Source organism: Haliotis rufescens, unplaced genomic scaffold (genome assembly GCF_023055435.1).
Source record: "Haliotis rufescens isolate VD_foot unplaced genomic scaffold, xgHalRufe1.0.p SCAF_7, whole genome shotgun sequence".
In the NCBI taxonomy this organism is placed as follows: Eukaryota; Metazoa; Mollusca; class Gastropoda; order Lepetellida; family Haliotidae; genus Haliotis; species Haliotis rufescens.
In genome coordinates this window covers 38,856,963-38,875,780 of record NW_025964361.1, presented here as the reverse complement: position 1 = coordinate 38,875,780, position 18,818 = coordinate 38,856,963, and the positions used below count along the sequence as shown (strand labels likewise).

The 18,818-nt window shown below is 43.9% G+C and overlaps 1 protein-coding gene across 4 annotated transcripts; it reads left to right on the top strand.

The window, feature by feature from the left end:
* The first annotated feature begins 1,864 nt into the window (after nt 1–1,864).
* LOC124144178 (nucleoporin p54-like) lies at nt 1,865–16,125 on the top strand. 4 transcript variants are annotated; one of them, XM_046513451.2, is made up of 11 exons: nt 1,874–2,228; nt 3,830–3,877; nt 4,964–5,206; nt 6,644–6,852; nt 7,334–7,521; nt 7,944–8,143; nt 10,495–10,643; nt 11,371–11,478; nt 11,830–11,949; nt 13,455–13,565; nt 14,491–16,125. In XM_046513451.2, the coding sequence occupies exons 1-11, from the start codon at nt 1,937–1,939 to the stop codon at nt 14,602–14,604; spliced, it is 1,782 nt and encodes a 593-aa protein (XP_046369407.2). In that variant the 5' UTR covers nt 1,874–1,936; the 3' UTR covers nt 14,605–16,125. The 4 variants fall into 4 exon arrangements, 2 of the variants coding, with proteins under 2 accessions (XP_048243754.1, XP_046369407.2); XM_048387797.1 differs by lacking the exons at nt 13,455–13,565; nt 14,491–16,125 and adding an exon at nt 12,719–13,087 and having other exon boundaries at nt 1,873–2,228; XR_007219030.1 differs by lacking the exons at nt 11,830–11,949; nt 13,455–13,565; nt 14,491–16,125 and adding an exon at nt 8,739–10,455 and having other exon boundaries at nt 1,865–2,228; nt 4,973–5,206; nt 10,521–10,643.
* The last annotated feature ends 2,693 nt before the right edge of the window (nt 16,126–18,818 follow it).

Below are 18,818 nucleotides of genomic sequence, written 5' to 3'. Positions count from 1 at the left end.
TTTCAATTTTCTAGTTTGGTCAGTTGACGCTAAATAGCTGATAACGGTACACTGGTAAGTGCCGAACGCGCTGACCACTACTAGTTGTTATTCAACATGTAATTAAAGCCTCGCCCGCCGACCTGATTGTGGCGGCGTAAATCTGAAGTGCCAGATGTTGTTATGCAATTTCTTATCGCTAGTATGTACCAACAGGTCTTAAATGGTTAACCGACAACTTATGAATTGAAGGCGAATTTCACAAAAAGTTGAATAAAATATAGCAATTTTAGCACTGTTACAATACCAAGACAACTGTAAAAGGATCGATACCGAAACATCTCATCATAATAGAATAAAGAAGTTGTCATCCATAAAATCTGTTGCCTTTACTGTTACTTACCAACTTCTAAAAATGCCAAGAAAACAGTTCAAATGTTGAGGACATAAAGGAACGAAATAGAGTACTGCACGCGTTTAAAAGTCTACTGTGGAATGTGATGTATTGGTTTCTAATACACATCCTTTGTATACAGGAGATATGGAGGCATGGGTAAACGGGGTCAGTTCCAAAAATCAGATTGTCATTCCTTGAGTTAATTCTTCAAACTATTTTTAAAAACATATCTGATTAAAAAAACCGCGGAGGACCTTTGTCATCATGGAAGAAATGTTGAACGTTTTTAATGTTTCCCACGAACTGTAATCCATGTTGTAATCGCACATTAACTTTCATTATACTTACGTTAAATCCCCCCATAGAGTAACGTTATTAGAATTCGACTGTCAATTTGGAAGGGCCTTCACAAAAAACATTCACGTTGTAAACTATTATTGACATATGTGTACCCCTGTTGTTCCAAAACACTGTAAAATAAGGATAATTGCATAATTAATTCATTACCATGACACCAAACCAGTATTATTACTATTATGAGAATAATGAGAAATAACAGAACTGTAACCTCCTTCGAAAGAGCTTGTAATTAATGTGGTACAGGGCTTGCGTGCTTGTTGGTAAGTCAGTCGTACCACAGCTAAAGGGAGGTAATCTTCCTCACGCGAAGGACTCGAGTTGGTTTCCCTGCTTCATATGTTCTAGAGTGAAATCACATTTTCTACTGTGCAGCGAGAAAATTGTTTTTGTTTTGTTTGTTTTTTGTTTAACGCCTCACTCAGCAACGGTATGTGCTACCTACCCACTTCCGGTTTGGCATGGACAACCCTTACCCCCTGTGATGATGTCAGCTCATTGGCTGAAACAATGGCATAATGTCAGCTCATTGGCTGAAACAATGGCATAATGTCAGATCTTTGGCTCAGGCACTGGCATAATGTCAGCTCATTGGTTGAAACAATGGAACAATGTCGGCTCATCGGCTGAAACAAGGGCATAATGTCAGCTGATTGGCTGAAGCACTGGAATATTGTCAGCTCATTGGTTGAAACAATGGCATAATGTCAGTTCATTGGCTGAAGCCTGATATGTCCGCGCTTATTGGCTGAAACACTGGCATGGTTGAGGCTCTGGATCAGAGAAACAAGTGGCAGAAGATTAACAACGATCCGAGCTTTCCATACGCAATCAGTCATATCACACAGTATGACCACCCGATCCCCATTTTAGTTTTCAGTAATATTGCAGCGACTCAACGGGGACAGCATATGTTACAAATATGTAAAATATCGGGAAATGGTTAACATACGGAGGCCATTTTAGAATTTGGAGTTGACTCTCAAGCAAAATGTTTTTCTTTTTTTCTAAAGATTAAATAAAATGTATACAAACAAATTCTATATTTGAAATTCAAATTCCACCAAATAAATTAGTTATCAAACAATATAGCTATTTTCGTTTATATCATGCGCATGCATTTAGCAATAACACAGGGGCAAGTAACTCTAATTGACAGGAAGTTGAAATCCATCATCAAGCGCGCACTTGTAATCTCTAAAGATGTCGTTGTTTTCCAATCCTACACAAGCATTTGGTACTAACCCCGCTACAACTGCTGCCACGGGGTTTTCATTTGGTGGTGGTGCGGCGACGACAACGGCGCCAGCATTTGGTGGATTCGGCGGCACCGCTACAACATCAGCACCAACAGGCTTTTCAGGTTTCGGGACGGGAACCCAGGCGACGGTGGGGCAAGGCACAGGTTTTTTCGGGGGTGCTCCCACGGCAACGACTACAGCAACAGCACCAGGTTTCAGTGGCTTCGGGACTAACCCTGGCACATCCACTACAGGTACTCCGCTTATAACATCATACCAGTCTAAAGTTCTGTCGTGTAACATGAGTAAGATCGGCTATTAATTGCAGTGTTTAAAATTCAGATAAATTCCAGCTAGACTGTCGAACTGGCAGGTCAAATATCTAAATTGCCAGTCTGGTTAAAATGCTGCCAGTCCGGTTAAAATGCTGCCAGTCCGGACAAAGGTCAATACATTACAAAAATTAGGCTCCCATTAGCCGAGAGACGAGATAGGGTTCAAAGCTGATATGGGGTTAAGTCTTCAATGTAGAACCTCATCGAGGCTCCTGGCCATGGTACAAAAGGAGTTACCTTGAGTGTCTCTCGTATATTTCACAAGTTTGTTGTTAATGCCACACTCGGCAATATTCCAACTATATGATGGTGGTCTGAAAAAATGATCAAGCCTGGACGATCCAGTTATTGACATCAAGAGCATCGATCTACGCAAGTGGGATACGATAACATGCATCAACATGGCCAACCAATCAGTGAGCCTGACCACCCAATCCCGGTAGTCACCTCTTATGACAAGCATGGGCTGCTGAAGAAATTTTGCAATAATCTTAATGGCAGTCAACAATTTTTGTACGTTTAGTCATTGTGCATGTTGTGTAACATTATTACAATGACTATTATTTCCTCCTCGGTCTTAAAAATGTATTTCATATTGTGTTTCTATGATGCGTGCCACAATTAATGTGTGTGAGTGTGACACAAGTAATGGTATGTTGTGCCCTTGTGGATTTACTCATGAGTAATTTGACATAAATGTATACAGTGACTATCATGACTATGACTATCAAATTATTTTTGTAAGGCCCAGTAATCATGGTAATGATATTGAAAAATATGGCAATTGTCAGTAAGTTGCCAGCTTGCTGTGAGCATGGTCAGTTGGATGTGAGCATTGGTGTGTAGTGATAATGGTCATGTTATAGATTATAGTCAGATAATTTACAAACCCATTCAAATTCTAAAATCAGTGCTATGACTGCAATAATCAGTCCGATAATCAGTGCCATGCCTGCGGTAATCAGTGCCATGACTGCGATCATCTGTGCCATGTCTGCGGTAATCAGTGCCGTGACTGTGATTTTCAGTGCCATGACTGCAAAAATCAGTCCGATAATCAGTGCCATGACTGCGTTCATCTGTGCCATGACTGCGATCATCTGTGTCATGACTGCGGTAATCAGTGCCGTGACTGCGATAATCAGTGCCGTGACTGTGATCACCAGTGCCGTGACTGCGATAATCAGTGCCATGACTGCGGTAATCAGTGTCGTGACTGTGATCACCAGTGCCGTGACTGCGATAATCAGTGCCATGACTGCGATCATCTGTGCCATGACTGCGGTAATCAGTGTCATGACTGTGATAACCAGTGCCATGACTGCGGTAATCAGTGCCGTCACAGCGATAATCTATGCCATGACTGTGGTAATCAGTGCCATGACTGTGATACTCGTTGCCATGACTGCGGTAATCAGTCCTATGAAAATGATCAGTCATTACAGATATTCAACACATGAACTGTATCATGTTATCCCACTACTATGGTCTTTTGCATAATCATGGTAATTTCGTTCCAGGTTTCTCAGGATTTGGAGGAGCAGTGCCACCAACAACTACTGCCTCAGGTAGCAGGGGTAGGGTTGAAGTAATGGGACATTTTTCTAAATATACCTGAGGCAAATAGAAATCATGGACAGAGAGATTTTCGTTGTTTAGGAATATTTCTTGATCTTTTCTTTTCTTGATAATTTTGATAAACATGGTCAGTATGTTTTGGAAAAAAACAGTGCCATTTCACTTGGTATTAACTATATACTGGTAATCATGATGATGGATATATCAGAACGACTTTGTTAATGTAATTTACTGTAGACCCTTACCACTGCCTTCACAATGTCCACATTGTAATTAGGTTACCCTACTTAGCTTATCAGAGATTTATTTAGTCCTGCTCAGAGGATGATATTCAGCCCCAAGTCTGCAGCAAACGACAGTAAAGATTCCCAATTGGAATTAAGAATAATCCAACACGTCCAAATTCCAAAGATATCATGCAAGTGAGAACAGTAAAAGAAATCCAACTTTGAACAATATCCCAATAGTTTTCCTGCCTGCCAAGGGCAATTTGTTTGGAATCCTAGCGAAATCCCTGCTCACACATGTCGTAAACAATGATAAATAATACCTAGTTATGAATTGGTGATCTTGGTGATTGTCTGGTCCAGGCTTGATTATTTGCAGACCATTGTCATCATGGTCATAGCTGCAATATTGCTGCAATATAACAACATTATCATACATACCTGTATTATCTGATTATAATCTACTGTGGTTTGCATGCTTATGTCTGAACCTTAATAACTGACCTCAAGGAAGACCTTAAACTTGACCTCTTCATCCACACCTTCCGGGGTGGTTGGGTAGCCTAGTGGTTAAAGCGTTCGCTCGTCATGCCGAAGACCCGGGTTCGATTCCCGACATGGGTACAATGTGTGAAGCCCATTTCTGGTGTCCCCCACCGTGATATTGCTGGAATATTGCTAAAAGCGGCGTAAAACCATACTCACTCACTCACTCATCCACACCTTCTAGTTGGCCTTGGAACAAACAAACCAAAAAACAAACCTTGGTGATAGTTATGTTTATTGCTCTGAAATCAGTGGAGCAGTCACCATGGTCACATGGTTTACCATGATTATTGACTTTGACAGGTTTTACAGGATTTGGTGGATTTGGTACCACATCAGGCTTTGGTGCTGGAACGGGAACCACAACTGGCTTTGGTGCTGGAACGGGAACCACAACTGGCTTTGGTGCTGGAACGGGAACCACAACTGGCTTTGGAGCACCGACAGGAGCCACGGGAACTTCAACAGGATTTGGGGGATTTGGCACTACAGGATTTGGTGGTGCAGCAACAGGACAAACTGGCTTCGGAGGGGGATTGTTTGCAGGTATAGTATCAGTCTTTGGCTGCGATTTGTCCGATTATTTTATTTCCCTGTCAACATGGTTAATTTGTTATCTTGAAATTGGTAGAAGTTTCTATGTTTCAGTGTTCGGTGATGTTTCTGAAATATGGTTTTAGCTTGAACGTGTTAACAGGGAAACTTCTCTATGCACAAGATGAGGCCAATGTCCAATGGAAGTAGTGAATGGAAGTAACAGTGCTTTCATTTTTTTTTTTGTTGTTGTTGTTTAACGCCGCACTCAGCAATATTCCAGCTATATGACGGCGGTCTGTAAATAAGCGAGTCTGGACCAGACAATCCAGTGATTGAACTCATGAGCATCGATCCATGCAATTGGGATAGACATACATCAACCAAGTCAGCAAGCCTGACCACCCGATCCCGTTAGTCGCATAACCACCTTTAACGGCAAGCATGGGTTGCTGAAGACCAATTCTACCCCGGAATCATCACGGGTCTCATATTTGGGTCCTACTACCATCATCATCATCATACATTGTCAAATGAGCTTTCTTCCCACTTCCTGACAAAAGGCAATCTCATTAAAACGGATCTTAGTTCTTTGCTACCACTTAACAAAGATCTGAGGACATCCAGTTACGGGTCACGTTGGAACGACATTTCATCTGACAATCTAGAGCGTCACGTACCAGATCAGGAAAGTGACAGCCGAAGAGTGTTTTGTAATTGCGCAATCTAAAAAAGTTGGGCATGCCGAATGACAGTCATGTGCTATATGGATGATTCCCTCATTGTCTCTCTTTGCTTCAATGGGATTTCAAATGGAAAAGACTTTTCATAGCCTGTAGGTATTACTGCTGACAATCATGGGCATATATATATTTGACATTCCAGAATGTTCTTTTGTTCAGTTTTCAAATTTTGAATCAATAACTTTATCAAAATATTTTCAAAGCTTACTGGTACTACTGGTACTCTGAAGTTGCCAGTTTGAAACTAGGCCTGAAAAGCTAGAGGAAGCATCTTTCTGATTGGCTAATGTCAACTTCCAGTTTGTCATTTCATTGGTATGTCAAGTTCACAAAAGGTCGTTCTGACGAGACCCATAATATAATGTCCTCAGATCATTGTCTAGCAGTAACGAGAACTATGATCTGATTTGAATGAGCTTGTGACAAAAGGTGAGATGGGGGGGTTCATACCGAAAGATGCTCAGAGATGGTACTTGTTGCCTTGCGCTCAGCTTTAAGTGGATAAAACAAGGACTAGTTGCTTCAGAGTCAGTATACCGTGTCTGAGTTGGGTATCCATGTCATGTGGTGGCATGGTATCTCAGTGGGCTAGCAATATAGAACTGGCTAGTCCAGACTAGTACAAGCAGCCACACATGTACATGCACATCGTTATATGCTTTAATCCCTTTCACCTCACCACCTGAAAAGAATGTTCTGTTTCCAGGAGGCCAGCAACCTCAGCAGCAGCAGGGTGCCTCTGACCTCACCAATATGGCCATGGCTGTGTCGCTGCCGCAGATCTATGGTGACGAGAAAGATGCCATGATAGCCAAGTGGAACCAGCTCCAGGCATGCTGGGGAACTGGGAAGGGCTTCTACAGTCCGAATGGCGTGGTGGAGTTTAAGGCAGATAACCCCTTCTGCAGATTCAAGGTACAGTCCTACCAGTAATTCAATGTAAATGTATGTGTATATCCCCGTGTTATGGGTTTTCGGACACTTACGAAACATTCATAGTGTCCTCTCTAATCACATCAACAACTGTAAAACATCTCATTTACTTATAAAAGACAACTTTCTCTTCAAAACAAGCCGTCATCTGAGGATTTACAATGTCTATGTGATGCTACACCCCCTGTTATAGCGCAAGTAATCACGATAAACATGGCTGTCCCGAAATGTATGACGTCCTTAAACCTATGATCCGACAATACATGTGATATGTAAAAATATGTATAGTCATGATATATGAGACCAGTGTACATCGTGTATATGCCTGCTGAATGAATTAAAAAATGGAAAATGATACTGTTTGATTCACACATTGCAAGACAAATATGATACAAATATGAAATAGCGGGGTCAAACATTCCCTCACATACCTTTCTATGCACTGAATTGTTTGGTTTCCTAGGCGATTGGGTACCATGTGATACCAAGTGGGAGGAACGAGGATGGGTTGGTGGCGCTCATGTTGAAGAAGAAGCAGACCGATGTGGCTGCAGCGCAACAGCAAATCGTTGACACACTACACAAGATGTTCGGCAGTAAACCCACTCTCTCTGTCTGTGTGGAGGGCATCCGACCACTCCCAGAGGACAGGTTGGGCAAAGTTTTATCATCAGGGTTTTCCTTTGACTATTTTTGGTGCAAGAAATTAACATTTCAGCTTCGAGGTTAAATGAAATATTCCGAGAAACTAGAGAATTTTGTGTGAATGACATGTAGATATAACTAAGTAACCTCTCAGATGATGTCATTGAGTTTGTCAGTCATGAATGTACACTGCTTTGAACATGATGTTAAAAGAGTTAAATCCTTGAATTATCATACTTTTTTTATTTGTTCAAAGTTGGGACTGACAAAAATTGGGGCTGGTAATTTTTAGAGTTGCGAGGAGAACTTGAGTTTCAAAAGCAACGGAAACATTGGTATCATGTATATGGCTATGGTTAAGTATCATTTAGGCCTGGAACAGTGACAACAGGCCTTTCTACTTACCATTTGTAAATCTTCCATTGCAGGACAGAGTTGGTGATCTATGTGCTGGAGCGTCCACAGACAGGGCCTGCTAGACGGGTTGGAGCGTCGGATCTGTTTACATTCATGAACCAGGCAGGCACTAAGAACACACTGGTCACCCAGCTGACTGTGGAAAACATTGTGCCAAAGATGGGCTGGTCCAGTGAACAGCTGAAGGAGTACCTAGATAAACCCCCAGCTGGTAAGGCGGCGTTGACTTTGGAAAAGTAGAGATGACACTACTAGGATAAGGGCACTTCCTTTGTGATTTCCACCAGTTGGTGATGTGATGGACAATATGTACTCCCAAGGATAGAATAGCTCCCAATGCCCATGTTTGTTGTCTAAAGCATGAGACTGATCTAAGATGGATACAATGTCTGTGTCCAGTGATGTTGATCTTAATGGTCTTCAACCATTAATTGGGGCCACGGGTGGCCCAGTCGTCTAAGGCACTGCAATTCGCTCTGCAGAGTTGTGTCCCTTGGGCAAGGCAGAAACCTATGAATGTGGGTTTAAATTGCTCCGATTGTTTCTAGGCTTGTCAGCATCATACCTGTGCTTGTGGGTTTCACCAAAGTGGTAAACGCCTAAGACTTGCATCAATTTTGGCTTCCCTCCCACATCAGGCTAAAACGCTGGGATGTAACTGGAATACTGTTCTCACTCACTTGTCTGCCTCCTCCAGGTATTGACCCTGTGCTGTGGCAGCAGGCCCAATCATTCACTCACTCACTCACTCACTCACTCACTCACTCACTCACTCACTCACTCACTCACTCTCGTGCCTCCTCCAGGTATCGACCCTGTGCTGTGGCAGCAGGCCAAACCACTCACTCACTCACACACTCACTCACTCACTCACTTGTCTGCCTCCTCAGGTATCGACCCTGTGCTGTGGCAGCAGGCCAAACCACCGACTCACTCACTCACACACTCACTCACTCACTCACTCACTCACTTGTCTGCTTCCTCCAGGTATCGACCCTGTGCTGTGGCAGCAGGCCAAACCACTCACTCACTCACACACTCACTCACTCACTCACTTGTCTGCCTCCTCAGGTATCGACCCTGTGCTGTGGCAGCAGGCCAAACCACTCACTCACTCACACACTCACTCACTCACTCACTCACTTGTCTGCCTCCTCCAGGTATCGACCCTGTGCTGTGGCAGCAGGCCAAACCACTCACTCACTCACTCACTCACTCACTCACTCACTCACTTGTCTGCCTCCTCAGGTATCGACCCTGTGCTGTGGCAGCAGGCCAAACTACTCACTCCCTCACTCACTCACTCTGCCTCCTCCAGGTATCGACCCTGTGCTGTGGCAGCAGGCCAAACCACTCACTCACTCACACACTCACTCACTCACTCACTCACTCACTCACTTGTCTGCCTCCTCCAGGTATCGACCCTGTGCTGTGGCAGCAGGCCAAACCACTCACTCACTCACTCTGCCTCCAGGTATCGACCCTGTGCTGTGGCAGCAGGCCAAACCACTCACTCACACACTCACTCACTCACTCACTTGTCTGCCTCCTCCAGGTATCGACCCTGTGCTGTGGCAGCAGGCCAAACCACTCACTCACTCACACACTCACTCACTCACTCACTCACTCACTCACTCACTCTGCCTCCTCCAGGTATCGACCCTGTGCTGTGGCAGCAGGCCAAACTACTCACTCCCTCACTCACTCACTCTGCCTCCTCCAGGTATCGACCCTGTGCTGTGGCAGCAGGCCAAACCACTCACTCACTCACACACTCACTCACTCACTCACTCACTCACTCACTCACTCACTTGTCTGCCTCCTCCAGGTATCGACCCTGTGCTGTGGCAGCAGGCCAAACCACTCACTCACTCACTCACACTTCTGCCTCCTCCAGGTATCGACCCTGTGCTGTGGCAGCAGGCCAAACCACTCACTCACTCACTCTGCCTCCAGGTATCGACCCTGTGCTGTGGCAGCAGGCCAAACCACTCACTCACACACTCACTCACTCACTCACTTGTCTGCCTCCTCCAGGTATCGACCCTGTGCTGTGGCAGCAGGCCAAACCACTCACTCACTCACACACTCACTCACTCACTCACTCACTCACTCACTCACTCTGCCTCCTCCAGGTATCGACCCTGTGCTGTGGCAGCAGGCCAAACCACTCACTCACTCACTCACTCACTCTGCCTCCAGGTATCGACCCTGTGCTGTGGCAGCAGGCCAAACTACTCACTCACTCACTCCTCTGCCTCCTCCAGGTATCGACCCTGTGCTGTGGCAGCAGGCCAAACTACTCACTCACTCACTCACTCTTCTGCCTCCTCCAGGTATCGACCCTGTGCTGTGGCAGCAGGCCAAATATCGACCCTGTGCTGTGGCAGCAGGCCAAACTACTCACTCACTCACTCTTCTGCCTCCTCCAGGTATCGACCCTGTGCTGTGGCAGCAGGCCAAACTACTCACTCACTCACTCTTCTGCCTCCTCCAGGTATCGACCCTGTGCTGTGGCAGCAGGCCAAACTACTCACTCACTCACTCTTCTGCCTCCTCCAGGTATCGACCCTGTGCTGTGGCAGCAGGCCAAGCTGGACAACCCAGATCCCACCAGACTGATCCCAGTCCCAATGATCGGCTTCAAGGAGGTTCAGCGGCGACTACAGCACCAGCAGGAACAGACACGACTACATCAACAACGTCTCGATGTGAGTACAGCTTTGTCATACTCAGAAATACTACATTTTTAAACTTATCCTATCTCACACTATGCAGTTCTTACTTCTTCTTTTGATCCTATGTGGTAACACACTTGAACGAAGTTTCCAGCTTCCAAAAACAACTCACCCCAAAACATCCCAGCTTCATCATTGTCACCTCCCAAACAACTGCACTGTAATCCCGTGCATAGCGACTTGGACCGCCTCCGGTAGAGCGGAAGGTCCGGGGTTCGATCCCCAGCCGCGTCATACCAAAAGACGTTAAAAGATGGCAGTTGTTGTTAACCTGTCTGGCGCTCGGCATTAAGGGGCTAAAACAAGGACTGGTCGGCTCGGAGTCAGTATACTGTGTCTGAGTGGGGTATTCATGTAAACTGCGGCATGGTATCTCAGTGAGCTAGCACTATAAATCGGCATCAGTCCAGACCAGTACAAGCAGCCACACTCACACGTACATGCATGTCGCTATATAAGTGCAATAATCTCACCTCACCTGCATAGCGACTTACATGACCTGATCCCCTGGGATCACTAGGATAAGATTTTTATAAGAATGTGTAAATGATTGCATGGCTTTACACATTGTTGTGTGGAAAACTAAGGTAAACAAAGAGCTTTTTAATGGATTATTTGGACTAATATCAAACATGTTCTGAGAAGCTATATTCCATGAATGGATGACAAAGAATGTATTTGTGGGATCCTGTTGCTTCAGGTGATGTCTGGTGATCTGACGGACCTGCAGAACAAGCACAGCAACATGCTAGCTAGACAGGAGGAGTACAAGAGGAAGCACCTGGAGCTGGGCCACCGACTGTTGCAGGTGGGCATAGAGGGATGGGGTGGACATGTGGGGCAGGGGGAGCTGACCTAGGGGACGGGGTGGACATGTGGGGCATGGTATGATGTGGGGTGGGGGAGCTGACTTAGGGGCGGGGATGGGGTGGACATGAGGGGCATGGTATGATAGGGGAGGGAGGAGCTGACCTAGGGGCGGGGATGGGTTGGACATGTAGGTTGGGGGGGGGTGAAACTAATTTAGGGGCTAGCTATTGTTAATGTGGTAATATTTTGTGAATATTGATTTATTTCACATCAGTACTCATTACAGATCGATACATATTGTTGATTGTGTATGACAGGTGATCGTTACAGGTGTGTTGTTTCATTGCAGGTGATTGTGAAGCAGGAGATCTACCGGAAGATGGGGTACGCCATCCAGGCGGAAGAAGAGCATCTCAAGGTGCAGCTTGAGGTTCTGCAGACTGAACTCAACCACCCCACACAGTTTAAGGTCAGTCGTACCCCACAAGCAGACTGTCATATAGCTGGCATATTGCTGAGTGTCGCAGTAAACCACACTCACAGAAGGAGAGGGGGTTACCCGATTACGTGATAGAAACTTGTACGGGAGGGGAGTTGACATCAGATTTAACGTTGTATTAAACATTATTGGATTGACTCTTTGTGTGTGCATGCTTGCATGTGTGCGTGTGAGTGCGCGTGAGTGCGCGTGAGGAAGGTGAAGGAATGTCAGGGGTTCTTGTGGTTCTTGTTTTTGCCCTGCCTGGCACCTGGCTTTATGGGGTGAAATCAAGGACTGCTTGGATCAGTCAGTATGCTGTGTCTGAGTGGGGTATTCAGGTTAAACTGTGGCATTGTATCTCAGTGGGGGTAAAACTATAAAATCGCCATTAGTCCGGAGGAGCATAGGTGACCCAGTTTTCTCAGGCACGGCAATCTCCTGTGCAGAGCATGCCAGGATCTTATGATCATTGGTTTGAACACCTCTATCATGTTTCTAGGTTTGTCAGCATCATACCCATGCTTCTGGGTTTCAGCAAAGTGGTAAACATCAGAGACCTGCATCACTTCGGGCTTTCCTCCCACTTTAAACCCTGAATTAATAAAGTGAAAGTTTGGGCCTGCCTGAAATACAGTTCAAAATGTCATGAAGAGTATGACAGTAATATTTTCCCATTATCGACTCAATGAGCTGATGTATTTCCCCATTATCTCCAGGGTCGACGCAATGAGCTGATGTATTTGCCCATTATCTCCAGGGTCGACTCAATGAGCTGATGTATTTACCCATTATCTCCAGGGTCGACTCAGTGAGCTGATGTATTTCCCCATTATCTCCAGGGTCGACTCAATGAGCTGATGTATTTACCCATTATCTCCAGGGTCGACTCAATGAGCTGATGTATTTACCCATTATCTCCAGGGTCGACTCAATGAGCTGATGTATTTACCCATTATCTCCAGGGTCGACTCAATGAGCTGATGTATTTCCCCATTATCTCCAGGGTCGACTCAATGAGCTGATGTATTTCCCCATTATCTCCAGGGTCGACTCAATGAGCTGATGTATTTGCCTATATCTCCAGGGTCGACTCAATGAGCTGATGTATTTACCCATTATCTCCAGGGTCGACTCAGTGAGCTGATGTATTTCCCCATTATCTCCAGGGTCGACTCAGTGAGCTGATGTATTTCCCCATTATCTCCAGGGTCGACTCAGTGAGCTGATGTATTTGCCCATTATCTCCAGGGTCGACTCAATGAGCTGATGTATTTCCCCATTATCTCCAGGGTCGACTCAATGAGCTGATGTATTTGCCTATATCTCCAGGGTCGACTCAATGAGCTGATGTATTTACCCATTATCTCCAGGGTCGACTCAGTGAGCTGATGTATTTCCCCATTATCTCCAGGGTCGACTCAGTGAGCTGATGTATTTCCCCATTATCTCCAGGGTTGACTCAATGAGCTGATGTATTTGCCCATTATCTCCAGGGTCGACTCAATGAGCTGATGTCCCAGATCAGGATGCAGAATCATGTTTCATCTCAGAGACAGGAGGTGTCATTTCAGATGGACACAGAACTACAGTCGGAGATAAAACAGGTACTACTAGACATGTATAGGCTACCATGGTTCCTGTGTACTTTTTATGGTCAAGGAGTATTACGAATTTCAGTCAAACACCGTTGTGTTGAAGGGACTTACATTAATACTTAATAGTTATACGAGGTTCACCACAACCCAAAAGGATGAATAAAGAAGGAATACACAGGGACAAAGTTTTCACTCGGAGACAAACATAAGTTTGACACATCAAACTTTGACACAACAGTGTTTGACATGTTTGTCTGTAGTTAATATTATCCAGTTATTGCTAATAAGTCTAATAAAAATAATGTAGTGGCTCCTGTTACCATGATTACTCCTGCCGATAATTTCAAACAAGGGTAGGTACACACTTTTGTTTTTGTTAAAACCCTGCTATGTTGGAGAACTAGAATAAAGCTATGCAGTGTTTGGTATATATATTACTCAGTTAAGAACAGCCGATTCTTTCTTATTACTATAGTTAATCATTCATAGTATGGCTTTTTAACTATATTATCGTCAGTTACTGGTAATACGTTGTCCATTGAGTGAGGTTCGGAAACCCCAAGTTGTAGATACCCGTGAAGATTCCGGGGTAGAATAGGTCTTCAGCAACCCATGCTTGCCGTAAAAGGTGACTATGCTTGTCGTAAAAGGCGACTAACGGGATCGGGTGGTCAGGCTTGCTGACTTGGTTGATGCATGTCATCGATCCCAATTGTGTGGATCGATGCTCATGATATTAATCACTGGATTGTCTGGTCCAGACTCGATTATTTACAGACCGCCGTCATATAGCTGGAATATGGCTGAGTGCGGCGTTAAACAACAAACCAACCAACAAACCAACCAAGTTATAGAGTAAAGATCCTTAGTTTTAAAACAGTAGGTGAATATATTAAAATACTTAAAAGACATTGCTCTGTTCTGTTTTTCTCAGCTCCTGAAACAACAACAAGATGGTCTCAATCATCTGATCCAAATCTTGAAGGACGATGCCTCTGACCTTCACCTTATAGAATCGTCCTTAGCAGATACACAGACACGAAGATGATCTTACATCTCACTCACACCAATAGGATGGAATATTTTTGCTTTCTTTTCATGGAGTCTTGGCAAATTCTGACATTGACCTTGGCATACAGCTAAATGACCCTTGTGCTGTAACACATCCAGGAGAAGATGTCTTTATGTTTGATCCTGCAACTCTGGCAACTCAGCAAATTCAAGAGACCCCTGGGTTCGTATGCACTGCACTTTGTTGTCATGTGCAGCAGTTGGCATTATACCTCAGGTATCCTGGGGTTGTCGGTTTCACCAGTGTGGTAAACATCGGAGACTTGCATCACTTTGGGAGATTTCCTTCTCCATCAAGACATGCCATGGTATAATTGAAATACTGTTCAACGTGGGGTAGTCCAGACTCACTCATGTGGAACATTGCGTGCTGTGTGAACCATTGTCAGTACACTGAACAACTTCTTCATTTTCCTATGGAAACAAATGTTGTTCCAGGACTATTGGCACTGGAGGCGTTATGACATGAGTCAGCCTGCCGTACTTGGATAGACCATTCACGGAGGACCATGGCGTGGACATAGGGATTTATTAGTAAGGAAATGTGGACAAGATACAGTAAACACAAGTATATAAAGTCAGAGTTGAGATGGTTTGGATTTATATTTGTGATGGGATGGTGTAACAGTCATACATTGGAGTAAAAGGCGACTAACGGGATCGTGTGGTCAGGCTCGCTGACTTGGTTGATGCATATCATCGATCTCAATTGTGTGGATCAATGCTCATGATGTCAGTCACTGGATTGTCTGGTCCAGACTCCATTATTTTACAGACCGCCACCATATAGCTGGAGTATTGCTGAGTGCGGCGTTAAACAACAAACAAACAGACAAACAAACAAATAAAAATCATACTTTGGCTCGTCACGCCGGACTCTTGGCTTCATGGGGACAGTGTGTGAAACAGCTACTCATTCATGTGCGAAGTAATTCAGACTTGTAATAACTTGTGGTATGGTTCATTGACCAATACTTAGAACAAAACTAATCTTTGGCAAAACACACAATATCATACCTACAGGGATTAAGAAATGAGACGATCTGGAGTAGAATAGGACTTCACCAACCCATGCTTACTATCGTAAGACGCGACTAAAAGAATTGGGTGGTCAGGCTCACTGACTTGGTTGATACATTTCATTGTATGCCAACTGCGTGGATTAATGCTCATGATGTCAATCACTGGATTGTCTGGTCCGACTCATTAATTTACAGACTGTCGTCATAGAGGTGAAATATTGTTGAGTGCGGCATTAAACAACAACAAACAAACAAATAAACAAACGAGATGAGACCGATGGTGGGAACTCATGGAGGGTATGTAGTCATTGAAAAGAAGTATTAGAGAACAGATCAGGTCTTTTCTCATATGTTCTGACTGCAAGCAACACATGGTTATTGTTCCTGTTTCATGTTTTGATTACAAAATGTCTCAACTCATCAGTAAATATGTATATATATTGTAAGTTGTAAATAAAAATGTCATCCTTTGTAAATTTGTGTCGTTTTATTACACAAACCCAGGATTGTTACCATGGTTACAGCAGGTGGAGATGTTACTTCAAAACCACGACCCTGTGAAGATCCGGGGTAGAATAGGTCTTGCTTGTCTCAAGAGGTAACTGGATTGGGTGGCCTGGCTAGCTGACATGGTTGATGCATGTCATTATATCTCAATTGTGTAGGTCTTTGCTCATGATATCAATCACTGGATTGTCTGGTCAAGATTCGATAATTTTGGAGACCGTTGTCATAGGTGGAATATTGCTGAGTGTGGTGTTAAACAAATAAATCGACTAAAATAGACACAGGTCACTGCTACACTGCACATCGGCCTGTGTATTCGGGATGCTGGAGTGAATGAGTGAGTGAGTTGGGTTTAACGCTGCTTTTAACAGTATTCCAGTTATATTGCGGCGGGTCAGCTTAATATGGGAGGAAAGCACGAAGTGATGCAGGTCTCTGACGTTTACCACTTCGGTGAAACCCAGGAGCACGGGTATGGTGCTGACAAACCGAGAAACATAATCGGGGCGAAGCAGGATTCGAACCCACAATTATAGGTTTCTGGCGTGCCCAAGGGACGCAACTCTGCTAAGCGAATCGCGGCGCCTTAGACGACTGGGCCACCCATGCCCCCTGGGATGCTGGAGAACCATGGTGTAAACCAACTCTGACCTCACCACGTCATGAGACGCACAAGGAGTTGCCTGGCATCACTGGTCAATAACATCAGTGTTCCGTCACGCCCTTATGAGGTCATACCGGTAGGTTAATTCTCCACTAACTGTGTATAATGCACAGTCGAAACATGAAAATATATTTCTTCCTGGGTAATTTTGTATGGGCTGGTAGATTGACTTCCACCAGGCGTGAATAGATACAAAGTGGCTGCACCCTAAAGATGTTATTTTACATCAAAATTTGGGGATTATTTCTAGTCACATTTCAAATTATACCTATTGAGGGAAAGTGGGAATTTTCTCACTATTTACTTAAACATAATTTAACTGTACAGACAAAGGTGATTTTAAAACAATCACGGATTTCTGCGAAGAAGGTAACTGATTGATTTATGGCCATATTTAGGAGTTTATGTGACCATCACCCTGAAAGTGCATGACCGGTCATGGCAATAGCTCTAATTAAATCAGGTTAAAATCTAAATATCCCTGCAATATATTGGGGTTGGGAACACCAGAAATAGGCTTCACTCATTGTACCCAAGTGGGGTATCGAACCTTGGTCTTTGCCATGACCAGCGAACGCTTTAACCACTAGGCTACCTCCCGGCTCCCCTGTGACAATGGTGTTATCACAGTTGATGTGTGTACTGGGGTAAACTACACATATGGAGAGACATCCTAATTAGTGTGGCGACACAGTTAACCATCATAACACTATGAAGTGCATTACTATGATTATCTATAACATATGTTAAATCAGCTGTCATCCTAATATTTTATGTATATTTTAAGTATAGTTTGGTCAAATTATGCAAGTGGGTGAGTTGTATTTCTGTGTTCTGTCTGTCTTCCTCTGTCATGCTGCGTGTGTGTGTGTGTGTGTGTGTGTGTGTGTGTGTGTGTGTGTGTGTGTTTCCGTCTGTCTGTATATCTGTCTGTGGTAGGCATAAAACTAATAACTCCCACACTAGGGGCAATTAAGTTTCGCAAAGAAATCGCAAATGATCCGCGAACTTTCTGTGTATAGATTTTTCTGTTGCAGTGTATGTGAATCATGCTTATTTACTACAATACAAGAAAAGAAACACATGCGTGTATAGAAACTAAACGAGTAGCATTCTGTATCTATATCTGACATTTATCTACTACAAAATGTTAAATATTTCTAGGTATAAGAGTCAACATAGCGGTGGGAATTATAGGAATGGATCATTGAATATCAGCAAAAACACTCGGGTGTTCTTTAACTTCTTTTGAATAGTATAAACTGTAAATCTTTAAATAAACGCGCGTGTTTGTTAAATGCGAAAAATGCGAGTGGACTTAATTGATAAAACTTTGCATTTATGTCTCTGAAATGACTGTTGAGAAGACGGCCTCACTGCACACTTTGAATAGCGGAAATATCAACATGAATATAAAAACAAAGAACTATCTATTTCCACATAACGTTTTTTTAAGAACAATATGTCATTCATACACTAGAAATTACATAATGGACCACCGGTGAGTTATCATTGCAGGGGTGAGGACCCCTACTCACTCGTGTCAAACTCGGCTTCAGTGAGTACTCCAAGTCCAGACAGACACCGCCTCTATATACGTCTGTACAGTAAAATTACGTTTGAGTTAATCGTGACAAAAGTTCAACATTCCCTCCATTGGTATAATTTGAAATGTGACTGGTAAAATCTTAGCTCTCTTTTACGAAAAAGACCCACCTCATCTACCCCCACCCCCTAAAAAATACACTACAAAAAACTGATGGCTTTCTAGAATGCTCTCGGATGAAATGAAGGCTACACTGGTAACCACATCTACGTGCAATGTAACCAGATATCCAGAATCGCCCCAACAGAGTGAACTGATCGGGTTTGTGCCAATCTGCCAACAGAGGACGCTCTTTTTATCGGGCTTGACGGAAATAGCCGAACGTGAGATTGGAGTTTGTGTTTCCATGTGACGTAGTTTGGTATGACGTCATATACTGAATGACGTCATAC